The sequence below is a fragment of the Marmota marmota genome, unplaced genomic scaffold (assembly GCF_001458135.2).
Source record: "Marmota marmota marmota unplaced genomic scaffold, marMar, whole genome shotgun sequence".
Classification (NCBI taxonomy): Eukaryota; Metazoa; Chordata; class Mammalia; order Rodentia; family Sciuridae; genus Marmota; species Marmota marmota.
In genome coordinates, this window is record NW_025999924.1 from 1,913,509 (window position 1) to 1,929,847 (window position 16,339).

Genomic DNA, 16,339 nt, shown 5'->3' on the forward strand with positions numbered 1-16,339 from the left:
TCAGGGCAGGCTGAGTTCTCTACTGATGAATATAGTTTGATTCACCCTGATTCCAAGTGCTCTGAGTCTCTGCCCCAGTCTAGTGCCCTGGAACATGATTGCTGTTATTAAATAATAAGTGGTCAAACTAACCTTACAACAAAATTCAAACTAGAAAGAAACATCTTACTATGGCTACTTCAGTTCACACAGAGCTAGGTCCCGAGATAAGAAGGTATGAAAAGAACTCTGAGCACCATCCTATTCTCATGAAATATGTGAGGAGAGCTGAACAACACAGCAAGAGCCTTATGTGGCACTGTCCTCTCCCTATCAAACAGGATTTACATACTAGAAAGCATAGTACATGACTCAGCTCAGGTAAAAAGTTAAGTGTTTTAAAACTTGGAGAAAACCATATTATATAATACTTGAAAATCAAGATTTAAGAATTTTTTCTGTGACAAAATTGTAATTAAGTCTTGTTTAACTGTTTCCTCCAATGACATCCATTTTAATTAGGGTTTAATAGATTGGCAGCCACAACCTATAGTTTTATGAAGCAAAGTAAAATTACAGTCTAGGAAGGCATTTAAGGAAAGAGACCCATCAATGCAGACGAGAGGTTACAATATATCCTCGCATCCCTAAAGAGCCCACAGTAATTAAGTGTGCTGAAGAGACAGTTATTAGGGCTAACAGTAGGTATGTTGCCACCAATCAGCACTGGGTTGTTCTTTGAAATCTAAGAGTTATTTCTGGGATCAGTTTTCTGAAAGATATGCATTATCACTAGATAAAGAGTGCAAAAAAAAAAAAAAAAAATAGCGTGCAACTGCAGAGGTGTGTTCTACAGCTTCTTCTAACCCACAGTCTCTAACAAATGTGCAACCCCTACACTATAAGGGGGCTTTCTTTCTTAAGACTGTAATACAGAAATTTTCTTATAGCTGGTTATGATACAATATTATTCATCTTGAGAACATTGCCTCATGTATGGGAATATGAATGTCATGTACAGAAAGTAAAATTAATATTTGAAAAACATGTACAAGATAAATGCATCTGCAAACGAGATGCACTGAAGAACAGAATCTTAATAGTATGCATCTGTACCTATTTCATACTACATTACAAAAATCAGGGAGTAAATCACAAAAACTAACTTAGACTCAATGAATATCATAGGCACTGGTATTAGAAAAGAAGAACTGAGAAGAATCAGTCCCTTTGTTAGCAAAGGGATGGGGAAAGAAATGGACCTATGGCTACCACAAATTAAGCCTGAATGTAGTTATCTGAAAGGGGGAAAAAGTTAAAAAACAAATGTGCTATTTTTAAGCTAATTTTGAAATATCAACACCATTAAATTTTCATGTATTATATATAATCATAAAAGTTATGCATCTTGGGGAGAGGAGATTTCTGGTCCAATGGAAAAAAAAATTGTAATCTTTTGGCTAAAAATCTGAAGGCCCCAAATCCCTCTGCCAAGAAGCAGAGTTACATGGCGAAGATATTCTCACTAGTACACTTTTCATCAGATGAAGGTCTGCATGTCAGGAATCTTTTTTTTTTTTTCCTCCTAGTGTATTGGCCACTGCCAGAAATGGACCCATCGACTCCATTGGTGCTAAGGAGTTAAGCATCTGAGATTTAATTTAACAGTTTCAGCTTTATTAAGCTGTCACAGAGCAGCCCCACTTTGATAACAGTAGCTGCTCCAATTATGGCTTGGTTTAGGGTTGACAAGTATAATGATTCATTCGTGGCACATGAGAAGCAATAAAAGGTTGTTTTGCATTACAGCTTTAAAAATGTGGGCACTTTTTTCATTTAATTTGTCACTTAGCTTTTGCTAAGAGGACATTTAAATTGCAGTAAAAGGCAAATGGGGCTTTTAGTTTAAATGTAATCCCCATATTTAAATGATCTGTAATGGTGCAGTGTTGGAGTGGGAACACTATTGTCTCACAGTGGGTCCTGATGGTGACATGTGACATTTGTATTCAGGTCCTGTATTATCCATGTGGCTAAAGGGCTTCCAATTTCATTTCACAGCCAGAAGCCTGCAGAAAACACCAATTAACTTGCAGATCCCATTTGCCGACAAAACTCAGCCTCTTCTCAATGTCTGGCATCTGGCAGTGCTCAGCATTTAATTCCAAAGCAGAGCCTTGAAGCAATGTAAGCCCTGTGTAGGGGCACAAAGTCAAATTCCCCCATTTTATTAAGAAGCAAAAGCCTTTGCTTTTGTAGTCCAGAAGGAACTTTGAGTTAATTTTTTGGTGAATGAACATTAAGATGTGATAGCCATTTTTATTTCTACATGGGATTCTTCACTGAACTTAGATCCCATTAAAATGGAAAGTGACCTCTGCTTGCCATGGGAGTGCACAGGAGAACTTCAGCAATCTAGTAATGATTTTCAGATGGGGTGGGAGCTGAATGCAGGGGGGAAAAAAAAAACCCAGAAAAACAAAAAACTCTGGGCAAGAATTTGTGATCTTCATCCTGGTCTGAAATCAATCTGGATCTTCATTATGAAGTAGTCCATCAGGGCATGACTAGAATCAGCTGGTAAAAACTTCCACCCAATTACAACTAATACCTTTAATTTAGGGTCAAGATACACAATTTTCAAAACCAACTTGAAAAAGTGATATGTGACTATGGATTACATATAGATACTGCAAATATATTGTAAACAATATATTCAGACAGTATTTTCTTCCTAATGAGTTGTCATTTTACATTTTCTAAGCACCAAAAATTTCTAAATTTTATTCACTCAATGGTAATCCAATAATTTTTCCTTAAATAATACCCTTCATTATAGTTTTTAAATGCTCCTCCTTTCAACCTTTATAACCCAACTAGTCAATTCAACATGTACTTCAGAGTTACAAAACTGAAAAGGGTTTACTTGGAAAAGTAACTCATTCATTTATTTTATAAAAATATAAATATATGTTTGACCAATGCATTACACTTGCATTCTTTAACACCACAATGTGCCTGCAAACAGCATTCCAAATCACGGAAACTATCTACTATAGTTACAGATTGATATACATTTTCACTGGAGGAAAGGCTACTATCATTATTTCAGAAGTACTAAGATTAAATTCTTACAAGATACTTTTTAAAATGCTAGGGAAAAACATTAACAAACATTTAACATTTGGCAAGCAGTAGATGTATATAAAACTAATGTCAAATTCTTTACCAACTTGTTGTATGACATAGATCATAGAATGTCATCTTGTGGGAATCTCCTAATCTCCCTGGACTTCCTCATCTGTAAAATAGTCCATCTCAAAGTCCCCTCCAATTATGATCATGCAGTACCTTCACAGACAACAGCTTCTCTTGGTCTAGACTAGACCTGGGATCGACAAGTTCACTGAAACTATAAACATATCCTGCATTTCCTACTCACAAAATTAACACAGGCATGGATATAGTGTGCCCAAAATTTCATTTGTGTGAAATTAGACCCCTCTTCTCATCGTGCACAAAACTCAATTCAAAGTGGATCAAGGACTTAGGCATTAGACTGGAGACCCTGTGCCTAATAGAAGAAAAAGAAGGCCCAAATCTCCATCATGTCAGCTTACAAACTGTATTCTTCAACAAGACTCTTAAAGCGCAAGAAGTTAAAATCAAGAATCAATCAATGGGATAGTTATCAAACTGAAAAGCTTCTTCACAGCAAAGGAAACAATCAAGATCGTGAACAGAGAAACTACAGAATGGTAGAAAATCTTTGCCACCGGCACCTCAGACAGAGCATTAATTTCCAGGACACATAAAGAACTCAAAAAGCTAACACCAAAAAAACAAAGAAAAAAGAAAAAGAAAAAGAAAAACCCAAATGACCTAATCAATAAATGGGCAAAGAAACTGAACAGACACTTCAAAGAAGAAATACATTTGCTCAACAAATATATGAAAAAATGTTCAACATCATTAGCAATTAGAGAAATGCAAATTAAAACTATATTGAGGCTGGGGATATAGTTCAATTGGTAGAGTGCTTGCCTCACCTGCACAAGGCCCTGGGTTCAATCTCCAGCACCACACCAAACAACAACAACAACAACAACAACAACAACAAACCTATACGAGATTTCATCTCACTCCAGCCAGAATGGCAATTATCAAGAATATAAATAACAACACATGTTGGTGAAGGTGAGGAAATGGTACACACATACATTGCTGGTGGGGCTGCAAATTGTGCAACCACTCTGGAAAGCAGTATGGAGATTCCTTGGAAAACTTGGAAAGGAACCACCATCTGACCCAGTTATCCTACTCCTCAGTATACATCCAAAGGACTTAAAATCAACATACTATAGCGACACAGCTGCATCAATGTTTATAACAGCCCAATTCACAATAGCTAAACTAGGGAAGCAACCTAGGTGTCCTTCAACAGATGAATAAACAAAGAAAATGTGGTACATATACACAATGAAATATTACTTAACCATAAAGAAGAATAAAATTATGGCATTTGCTTGTAAATGAATGGACGGAACTGTAGTGGAGACTATCATGCTAAGTGAAATAAGCCTATCCCAAAAACCAAAGGCCAAATGTTCTCTTTGATATGCAGATGCTGACTCACATGGGCCCTTTGGGGTGGTGGTGGGGTTTCAAGGAATTGGATAGCAGTGAGTGGGGGTGGAGAGGGATGGGAATGGAAAAGATAGTAGAATGAACTGAACATAACCTTCCTATGTTCATATATAATACATGACCAGTGTAACTCCACATCATGTACTACCACAATAACGGGAAGTTATACTCTATGTATGTATGTGTCTAAATACATTCTACTGTCATGTATAACTAAAAAGAACAAATAACAAAAAAAATGTAAAAAAAATTCATTTGTCACACAGATTTCTTAAAAGAAAGACAATCATTACTTCCCTAGCAATGAGCTTTTAGAAACAAGGTTCACCCCAACAAATTCACAGTATCCTCTCAATGAATATGACTATAGGACTTCTCAATTTTTCCAAACATCTGCAATATTTCTATTAACCACCAGAAATTTATGGAACAACAAATTTTAGAGATTGTTCACCTAATTCTATAGCAGCCAAAAATAAAATAAATATTCAAACCACTTTTGATAATTCCAATGTGGGGAGAAGGGGAAGATAAGACTCCAAATTTTAACTAAATGGAGCACAATATTAATCTAGAAACAAAATCTAATCTAGAAACCAGCTCTATAATGCAAAACAACTTTTAAAATAGTATCACTTTTCCAATATTTTAAGGTAGATTCCTGTGCTTACTTTCTTCGAGATCAAGCAATTACTCCCCACCCCCAAAACTGTGCCAAAGCTGTTTTCTGCAAATTTAAGCCCAAGTCCTCAATCTTTCTATTATTTTAACCATTGTGCACTGGTACAAAGTTCATATATGAGCATCTTTGTCTCAGAAATACTATGACCATGTTATCAAAATATTCAACTGTGGTCTTTATTCATACACAACTCAATAATAACTTGTCAGGAAACATATTTACCCAGTTCATCCCAGAGCTGCCTATATTTGTCAGTCATCGCAGTGCCTTGTTGCCTCCAAAGTGACAGGCGAGGGTCAGCCATGAACTGCTCTGTAATCAAGGTCAACATGCGGGCTCCATTGGAGTCCCTCATTTTCAACATCTCCCGCACCTAGTTGGGAAAACAGATCTTTAGAAAAAGGTTGAAAAAGGTTAAAAAAAAAAAAATCAATTGAAAGAGACAAACCACCAAACCACTTTTCTGTATTTCGTATGTGTGATGCCTTCACACCAGCCCTCTTAAGCAAAAAAAGAAAAAGAAAAAAGTAAATAAAAACAGATCTCTATCCTAAATTGCAATTTACTCTGAGAAATGATCTTTAATTACTCTAAATGTTTTAGAAACCACATGAGGTAAAGAGTTTTCCTTTCTAATTAAAAAAAAAAAACTCGTGGTAGGGCTTTATGTATCTGATTAAGGTAAATGATTAACTGTGTTTCATATGTCTGGTAGAACTTTTTTTTCCAGGTCCACTTCAAAGTATCTAACCAAATATATTTTGTGTTCAAAATTATATTTCAACAAAATAGGTGACTAGGTAATTTACCCCTTGACAAACAAAGAAAGTGAAATCCAGCACTAGAAATAGCTATCTGAACCTAACAAATATACCAAAACAGCTTTTAGCTAAGTGCATTGCTTCATGGGGATGAATGGAATATCTTTGCTAGCCTACAGAAAAACAACACCAGAACAAAAATGACAAATAGTTTGACAGAGAGCTATGCAAGTCCTTCAGTTTTTAAGATAAATTAATAAATTCAATAAATTCTCTTACTGAAATTTTTAATATAAAGAGCAGCACATATAGTTGTCCCTCAGTATTTATGAGGAATTGGTTTCAGAACCTTCCAAAAGTACCAAACTCTGAGAATGTTCATGCTTTATTATACAAAATGGCATAGTATTGAATATAACCTATGCATATCTTCCTGTTCGTTTTAAATCATCTTTAGATTACTTATAATCTAAATACCTAATACCTAATATAATGTAAATACTATGTCAATAATTTTTAGACTGTGCTGTTTAGGGAACAATAACAAGAAAAATCTTTATATATTCAGTACAGATACAACCATCATCGGCCATCATGGTGGCCTAGGTACAATTTCAATCTATGGTTGGCTGAATCTGCCAAGGCAGAACCTGTGGATACAAAGACAGTGTACATTCGCTCAGGAACGTTTTTTGCAATCGTAAAAGAAAATAGAGCTATAGATTCAAGAACTCTCTTGCTCTCTCTGAATGATCCACAAAGCAGAATAATACCCACTGACCTCATAAATTAATGATCTCTCAAGCTAGAACCTTGAGCTCTGCCCATTCACTAGTGCTATACTTCCCAAATAAAAGAAAGGAGAAAAGAAACACAAAGTCTCTGCAGGAAAACCTAAATGAATCCCTCCATTCCCCACAGTGTGTACTGCTATGAATTCAACAAATAAGAACCTTAATTGAACATCAGTTGTCGCTACAAGCAAATTAATGGGAGCAAGGTTATAAGCAGTAGGTGGGGGAGAATCTATGTGAAAGTAAAGTGAAGGAGAAAATGGCAGCTTTGCAGTAAAGCAACCCAAATCTAGATCAATAGATCCAGCTTCAGGCCTGGATCTGACAAGCACTGGAACTCCTTCACCAGCTTCAGAATTCGAAGTCGTGTAAAGAACTCAATAGCACCTCTACCCCGAATCACAAACGTTATGCTTCCAGGAGGATCAGTTAGTAATTCTGAAAACTTTATTCCCAATGTGGAAGCACAAAAAAAAAAAAAAAAAAAAAAAAAAAAAAAAAAAAAAAAACATGAACTGGTGAATCCTGGGAGAGAGAAAGGGAGTTACAAGCTATCAGCTTAAGAATTTATTTATATTTATGCATTCCATTCAATCTTTAAACATCCATGCAAAGGAGGCAAGTTTAGAAACCTCATTTTATAAAATACAAAACCAATCCTCAGAGAAGTAACTTGCCCTAAAAGCAAAGGTAACAGCTAGAATCAGAACTCAGATCTGACTTAATAAAAAAGTTATGTCATTTTCAACATCAGATGTTGCTATTACTTCACATGACATACATAATATGAACATAATGTATAGAGACAAAAATAAACTGATGTACAGAATATATAGGGACAAAAATAAACTGCAGGCCAATCTAATAACACATCTTTCACATGGCTTCCCCTTTGCCATAGTGTACTCTGCTGATATAACATATGAAATATTCCCTGTGTCTAAATATACATTACAATACATTTTATTACATTACCAGTATATAAATGCATTTAATTAATTTATTTTAGTGTACTTTCTGGGTTTGTTTATTTATTTACTTAATTTTGTTGTTTCTTAGTTGTAAAAAGAACTTCATTTTTCTGCTAAGTTGCTAACCTATTGCTCAGTTAGCAATAGTAGTGAAATAAATGCTTTACTATCAAACATAGAAATCTAAACTCTCTATTACAAAACTCAAGTACACCTATAGCCTAAAAGTAATAAATTTTCAGCTGATGGCTTTGAGGCATCATGTGAGTTTGAAGTGCCTAAGAATTACTAAAGAATAATTAAATATGTGAGAAATAGTTTTAGGATTAAATGTATTTCATTAATCTAATTCCTGGAAAATTTGCAATCTACCAAGAGCCCCTAGATAAATCTTTAGTAGCAGAATACACTATTTTCTTGCCACCACAAGAACAAAGTGCACCCAGATTCTTCTGAACTTAAAAAGTTTGATCACTGTGAATATCAGAGAAGCTATTTAACAAAAATATCAATGAATATAGATATCTGTTCCTTTAAAACCAATTTTAACACACTATCCATAATGATGGCTATATCCCCTAATGAAAACACATGGTTTAATACTTTAAAATGCTTCATACTACCAAAATTTCTCCATAAAGCAACAGACATAGCTTCTGCTCATGAAGAACTTGTGCTGAAGATAATTCTACTTCTTAGGTCTATCAGTTTTGGGTGATCAAAATGAATGCCAGATATCAAAATTTAACACCACTGTCACAAACTTTAGGAGATATGTGACTATTAGTTAATTTTATAGATGAGAAAAACTGATGTAAATAATAAAATCCATGCTTCTAAAATTAGCTTGAAGATGCTAACATTATTAAACAATACATAAGGAACATTTTAAAGGTTGTATTTAAAGTGATGCTTCACTTGAGAAAATTAATTAGAAAAAGAAAAATTTGAAAAGATGGCATTTAGAGAACATTAAAACTATTTATTTAGTTTTCACTACTGGAAGTAGTTTTTTAAAAAAATTACAAAAAGAATTATCATTTTTGAGAGAGACCAAATTAAAGCTTGCATTACAACACAAATGTTTCTAACTTGTTAACTTGGACTTTGTTTTAAAAAGCCTTTATCCTATTATAAACATGATCTTATATAGTTCCTATACATATGTATACTTAGAATTTTTAAAAATATAAATAATCATACCTTTGCAAAGAGCAAATTAAGCTGCTTCCCTGATCCATGGTACCCACCCTGGGAAAGGAACAGTTTAACCTGTTCTTGAACCTGTTCTTCATCTAAGTGCCAGCAGTTTTCATCGTCTATACTAGCACCTGCAGTTGGATCAGGAGCACCTAGAAATAGAAAGAAAAAATAACACATTTGCTCTTCTTTAAGTATTCTGATAACAAACTTGAAAATAATTAAGATTCTCTATTTTGCATACACACTTAAATCCAATCTCCATTTCAATCATACTTATAAACATAAAACTGAAAAACACGCAAAAATCACTATTATTTTCAAGTCTTTCCTGATCTGTGTAAAGTCAAATGTAGATTACTTTAGACCTAAAATAGTTCCATTTTTTTAAGATCTGAGACTTGTCTTTAGAGATGAGTTTACAGGTTTTATATTAAATTAAAAAGTCACAAAAATGTCCTATTGTAAATATGTGATCTTTATAAAGCTCTACTACATGGGACATGATATAAAAATGTTTTTCAAAGATATTAAGAAAACGTAAAATAAGTGAACTCAGCAGACTATTTCACTCTTTACTATGTTAATTCAAGAAGCTGTCACCATTATCTGCTACTGTATAAACTATATGCTGACATAAGTCTTTCGTTGCAGAAAACTGAAGATTAAAAAGGGAAATCAAGCCACATGGGAGCAGGCAGTGCAGCTGTTGTACTAAACCAGGTTGTAGTATCACCTTGCCAAACTGCATAAATATTTTATTGCTGAAGTACACACAAAAGATAACAGCAATATAATAAGCCCTATGTGTGCAGACTACCTCAGAAATCCAAAAGTTACCCAGACATTTAGGTAAAAATTAAGCTTTATTATTTGTTAGTAAAACAAAATGGCATTGTAAGACTTAAGATCTGTAAGAAAGAAAAAAAATGAAATCTAAAAACCTTTCACCTTAGTGTTTTCATCTCCTATCAACCTTTAATAACTACTTTTGTAGGCATGGTTTTACATGACTTTTCTCATCTTTTAATGAGCTAATGTAAACTCAACAGGCCAAGAAAATAATCATTAACATCTGCTTAGAACCAGGTCTATTAGACCCAGTAGAGGAAAGCAGTAGGTCATGAACCTTCCTGAAAAAGCATATATTCAGCCACTCATTCATTCATTCAGCCAGTCAGCATATTTTCTGAGTGCCCGACTCAGGGCCAGCCTGCCTCTCTGCTAAACTTGAGCATAGAATTCCTACTTTTACCCAATTTAGTCTAGTTCAACGGCTGAAAGCCGTTGACTTGTCTGACCAAGATCCATAAGAAATACATTTTACATTATGCCTAATATGCTATGTGTCCGTGTACTTGCATGATATTAATTAATCTGAAGGAAAAGTCTGATGGGGAAAAATAGAAATAGCAGAGAGGTTTAGTATTTTCTTTTCAAAAGGCTGTCACAATCTTTTAAACTGATTTCATACCCTATAATTGGTTGCAACCTGCTATTTTACAAACACTGTATGAGATAAATATCAACCAAATATACAATAATAAATGATAACTGCTCAAAGGAAGAAGTCAAGATTCTGAGACCATATAAGAACTCCAACTTGGTCTTGAATTGTTAGGGTAATCATAACTTGAGGGAAAGGCACTGAGCTGAGATTTGCCATAAGTAGGTTAGAAACTCATCAGAAGTTAACTAAAGATGGAAAAAGGAAGCAACAAGCCTGTATGTGAGACCAAGAAAAGAACCTTAGCCAAGAAGGAACACAACACAATGAATATGTCTCTGTAACCCAAGAGTAAAGGATAAGAAGAGCAACACAAAACAATCCTGGAGCCAGGTGCTCCTATAATCCCAGCAACTCAGAAGGCTGAGACAGGAGGATCGCATATTCAATGTCAGCCTCAGCAACACAGCCAGGCCCTGTTTCGAAAAAAAAAAAAAAAAAGGATGAGGATGTAGTTCAGTGGTTGAATGCCCACTAGGTTCAATCTCCAGTTTAAAAACAAACAAACAAACAAACAAAAACAATCCTGGAAGAGACAGAGGAAGTAGGGCTAGGGCTTGAGAACCTTTGCTGGTAAAGAATTTAGTTTCTTTTTTTTTCCCTGCGAATAATGAATGAGAATTTATTACAAGGTTATCTGAAGTGGAAGAATGAAATACTCTAGATAATAAAACATGTTCTGTCCTGATATGCATCAATTTCAACATTCCTAGCATGAAATATTAATTGTGTAACATAAAAATGAAGGGGAAGATTCTCTGTATACTACAATGGAAAGATAAAATATCAAGGGGAAGAAGAAAAATATACATAATATACCACCTTTTACATAGATAATGAGGCTTTAAAAAGAACATAGTATTAGTGCCTTCTTATATATGCATAACAACTGGGAAGGATATTTAAAATGAGTAACCTAGCTACATGGGGGAAGGAGATTCTTCATTGAGTAGCTTTCATATTTTAAAAATTTTGGAACCATGTGAAATATATTTATGTATCTAAAAATATCACTATCTGAAATATGGAGGATAGATTGGGGAGCAAAATATATAAAAAGAGGATATCATTTTGATAGTTTGCACACAAGATAACAATGGTAACTGGAAAACCAGCAACAAGAACAGAAAAGGAGAATCTGGCAGGAACTTAAGAAATAAATGCAACAAGACTTGGGAAGAAACAGATATATAAGGTATGGAAGACTAAGGGGTGGGGACAGACATGGGTTTCTGGATTAAACAATGAGAAAGAATTCTGGACAACTCACTGATAGAGACCACTAGAGAAGGACTAGGTTTGGGGGTGGAAGAAGCAGCCTTTAGGCTATGAGCTGTTTTAGATATGAAATATCTCTGAGTAGTTTGGTTTTAAAATTTGAAATACCTTTCAGACAGTGAAGAAGAGGTGAGAGAGGATTTCAAGCAGGGACCTGGATGTACTAGGGACGTAGTATGAGGTTTAAAAAAGAATCCAGGCCACAACCTTAAAGCCAAAATTTAAAGCCTAGGTAAAAAGATAAGCAAGAAGAGCAAAAGCAACTTGTGGCCTCTTAAGAAGAGCTGCAGAGCTCCTTACATATGGCTCTTCCAGAACTGAGGAGGAAAAGCTGTTCCAAGTAGAAACTGGGCAACCAGAGAGATGTTTAAGCTCCACAGAGCAAGGATTGTAATCTGCCTTGTTCACCACTGCTTCCTACCACCTATGGCTTCTGGGTAAGCAAACACTTGGAAGAAGGAAAAAAAAAAAGAGGAAGGAAGGTATGTAAATAGCCTCACCAGAAGGACTCTTACTTGAAAGGTTAAGAACCATTGTAAAATGCATCCTCACATATATTATCTCATTTTCTCCTCACAGAATCCCTAAAAAATAATACTGATCATAACTCTCATTCCAGAGAAGGAAAAAAACATGCTCTGTGTGGTTACAACTTATCCATACCCTCAATGCTAAATCTAGTCTTCTGGTTCTCTCACCCTGCCAAGGAACATATCCTAGAACCCAGAGCAAAAACTGAACCCTGGGGTCACCAAGATAGGGGCTGTGAACCTTAAATGAAATATAAATTTAAGAAAGGAATATTGTTGTTTTTGGCATGGTCTTATCTTATAGGAGGCCATAGGACCACGATAATGTGAAGGGTTAACTACTAAGTCTACAAATGTATCCCATAGAGATTCACCCCCCTTTTGATTGTAGGGACACCCTTGCACACACCCCTCTGTACAAAGACAGCTATACATTCTTTACCTAAATATACCAAAAGAGACTTTCCAAATACCAAAACTATGGGGTCTCAACTTTTAAGTTCTTCCCAACATCTTGCTAAAACTCCCCTTGGAAATCTGACACAGGTCTCCTACCTCCTTAGGGTAAACTCTGACTCACTCCTGGTCATCCAAGTCCACTGTTCCTTCTGATGAAATGAACTAAATAAATCCAATTTCAATCCTCATAATGCTTATATCCTCCAACTTTTGTATTTGTTTTCTCCCGCTCTGACAGACTGTGTGGAGAGCTCTGCCCCAGAACTGCTTGGAATAGGGATGACTGTGTGGTGGCATGGAGCTTCAATTCACAACCAACATCACCCACATATTTTAAGTAGATCTGATTCTGAATTGAAGAAAACCCCAGCCTTTTCCTAATGGCCTGAATTGGCAGACTGGTCTACATTCAGATATCTTACCAAAAATATCAAAATACACTTAATTCTTAAATTCTTTTATAGCTAAGAGCAAGAAGAGACAGAAAAGCCAGAAATGACTTCTGATTTGAATTACACAGTGAAGTTATTTCTTAAAATCAGACAGATTTTAAAAGTATTATTATATTTTTAAAAACATGCTAGATTTTGAAATTGCTTTAGTGAACAATTTAACTTACATATATACTGATTCTGGTTGTTCCCTAGGTAGAGAAACATATCTAATAGCAAATGTATAAACACATGAATTATGTCTTCTCACATTTCTGAAAAAAAGCATTTTTGGTTTTGGTTTTTATTTTTTGGTAAGCTAGTATAGAATTAACTTACTCCTTGAGAGTACTGAGGAAAGAGTTAAGGCATGGGAAAAAGAAATGGCACACAGATAAAATTTCACTGCAGATAATCTACAAAATCTATACACAAGTTGAAAGAATGTGCAGGTTCCTAAGTTTCTATCAGAATTCAGAAGACTTCAGTTCTAGTCACAGTTTAGGAAAACATTCATCTCTAGTAAATTACTTAAGCTCTTCATGTCTCCATTTCCTCAATGCTAAAATTCTATAATTCAGAAATCAAAAAATTAACTAAGCAATAAAAATTAACTGAGCAAAGTACAAAACTTTCTGTAAGAATGTAAGCAAAAATAACTAGTAATTAAATAAAATAGAAATTTACTCTATTATACTTCTCAACATTTTATGAGTAAGATATATGTTCCAGGAAATTAAGTATCTACAACAATAATAATTTTACCCAAAGCATAAACTCATGTGTTCAACTTTAATGCTGAGGTATAACTATTTAAACCCTAATAGTCTTGATTAAGTGCATTAGAGTGTTGTCTAAGCCTTACATAAATTGTAAGATTTGCACCATTTTAATTTTTATTTTTTAATGGCTGTCTATCAAAGACAAAACTCTCATCATTTAACTCAGAAGGGAAAACAAAGAGAATTCAAATATTTCTACATTTGCTATTAGATTGCCCCCCAAGTTGGGCAGGAACCAGAATCTCTTAGCTAGTGTATAAATTAAATGATCCATTTAAAGTGTTTTAAAACCTATCATTTTTCTACCCTTATTTATATTTATAATTATAAATGCTTTAATATTTACAACTTATAATATTAATCTTCATGAGCATTTTATTACCAAAGCTTAATTCTTCAGTTTAAAGCCTTCAGGGAAAGTAAAATTATCTGTTGAAGAAAAAAGTGAAACAGTTTAATTGTCTCATTTCCAAACATGGATATGGAAGCTTGATTTATCTCCTACTTTACCTCCTACCTTGGTAAAATGACACCTCAGGACAAGAGCAAAGGAGAATTCATGGATAGGAAGAGCCACTACCTTAGTCTTTGGCTACCCTTGTCTACTTCTTGAGTAGGGTTCTGACTTAATTTTGATTTACTGCAACATCAAAACTCCCTCATCCCAAGAGTTCCCCAAATTAAAAGCATATCAAAACTCCTGAGACACCCTCTGAAAAATAGATGCCTGGGTATGACTTCAGACCTACTGAATCAGAATCTTTGCTGGAATAAAAATGCCGGAGGGGAGAAGACAAAGATTTTACATTTGGAGAGAATGTTAAGTATGGTGCCGGGGCCATCACAAAGATACCTCTTCAGTGTACAGAATGTAAGACATACATAATAAGACAATTATCTCATGCCATGGTTCCCTTGAAGCATTAGACAACACCAAATCATTCTGCACATTTTAACCTGAGCCACAAAGACAGGTTCACAATGGGCTTAAACTATGTTTGGTACATGGAGTTACCCACAGTGTTGAGTTTTAATGTGTGTATGTTGGGGGGAGGGGTGTGTCTTTCTCTTCCTCTGCTGGAGAACAAATTTAAATGTGAGAAAGTGAAAGGCTTTAGCTTATACAGTTCACATCTTCATCCTATCTGCTTCCCTAACACTATTGTCCAAATCATGCTTTTAACCATTAATACTTTCTAAAGATGTTCCTTTTTGTTGAAATTGTCAAGTTTAGTGTATTTAGGCAGAATACAGAAGCAGATGTCTATACTGCAGAGGTAATTAATTCAGTCTCTTTTGGGGAACCTATAGAAGAATGCTGTCTCCTACAGTTTTAGTTCCTGCTGTTAGAGCTAGAAAACATTTAAGTCTGTGGCTTGCAAAGGCACTGGTACACCTGTCCTACAAGCTAAAGGCAATTGCACTAAGAAGAAAAAGGCAAGACAGCAAACTTTAGTGATTCAGACTCAAACAGAAGTCTTTCTTTAGAGCAGAGAGGTGAGAAACTAGAAGGTTGCCAAAATAAATAAATAAATAAATAAAAGAAAACACACCCTTTAGAAAAAGATTTAAATGTTACCCTTCATTAAATGCTCATTTCAAGTAGTGACTGACTAATGCCTTCATTTCAATTTACAATTTTGTTGTAAGTTGACCTTTCATCACCTCTGTCCTCTACGGTCAGTCCATGTAATCCTAGTGCCATGATAGATATGATGTCTTCCTCAGGAGCTGTTAGAGGGCAGCCTGCTTTCTTAATTGTGAGGGCTAATGGCAGAGAAAGCCCTGGCATACACCACGTTCTGCTCCCGCATCAAACCACCTTCCTTTCAGCTAAATGCCAAGGAAGTAAATAAGCAGCACAGCCATCAGCATATATCTCAGGGAACCCAAATAGACCTGTCAGGGTTTATGGCCCCTCCTCTATTATTTTCCTCTCTTCTGACTTTATTACTCATCCCTTATTATCATTTAATTTACTTCAGGAGTTCAATAGTATACTTATTCACGTAAAGAAATAATCATGTATTTTATATGGATAAAAAGCAATAAAGTATTTGCAGATTCTCCAATGCTCATTAAAAAAATGCAGAGTATAAACAGTGCATATCAAATAAGTCATTTCCCATTACTTATCTAATGAATGTATTAACAATTACTTAGTACACAAATACAAATACCTAAATGCAAAGTTCTTAGAAAAAGTCCTATGTGTCACAAATTTAACTTCAGATTTATTACTATGTTTGCAAGCTTTCAGAACAGTTTGCTCAGGGGCTGGAGTTGTAGCTCTGTAGGAGAGTGCTTGCCTAGCATGT

At 34.9% G+C, this 16,339-nt stretch overlaps 1 protein-coding gene across 2 annotated transcripts in view; it reads right to left on the reverse strand.

Moving 5' to 3' along the window:
• Zswim6 (zinc finger SWIM-type containing 6) overlaps positions 1-16,339 on the reverse strand; it is a 146,548-nt gene that overhangs the window by 48,358 nt on the left and 81,851 nt on the right. For both annotated transcript variants that reach the window (XM_048800003.1, XM_015497275.2), the window contains exons 3-4: positions 9,038-9,186; positions 5,531-5,681 (exon numbers count right to left, since the gene is read on the reverse strand). In XM_048800003.1, the coding sequence (XP_048655960.1) occupies positions 5,531-5,681; positions 9,038-9,186 (300 nt within the window). The remainder of the gene's footprint in view (positions 1-5,530; positions 5,682-9,037; positions 9,187-16,339) is intronic.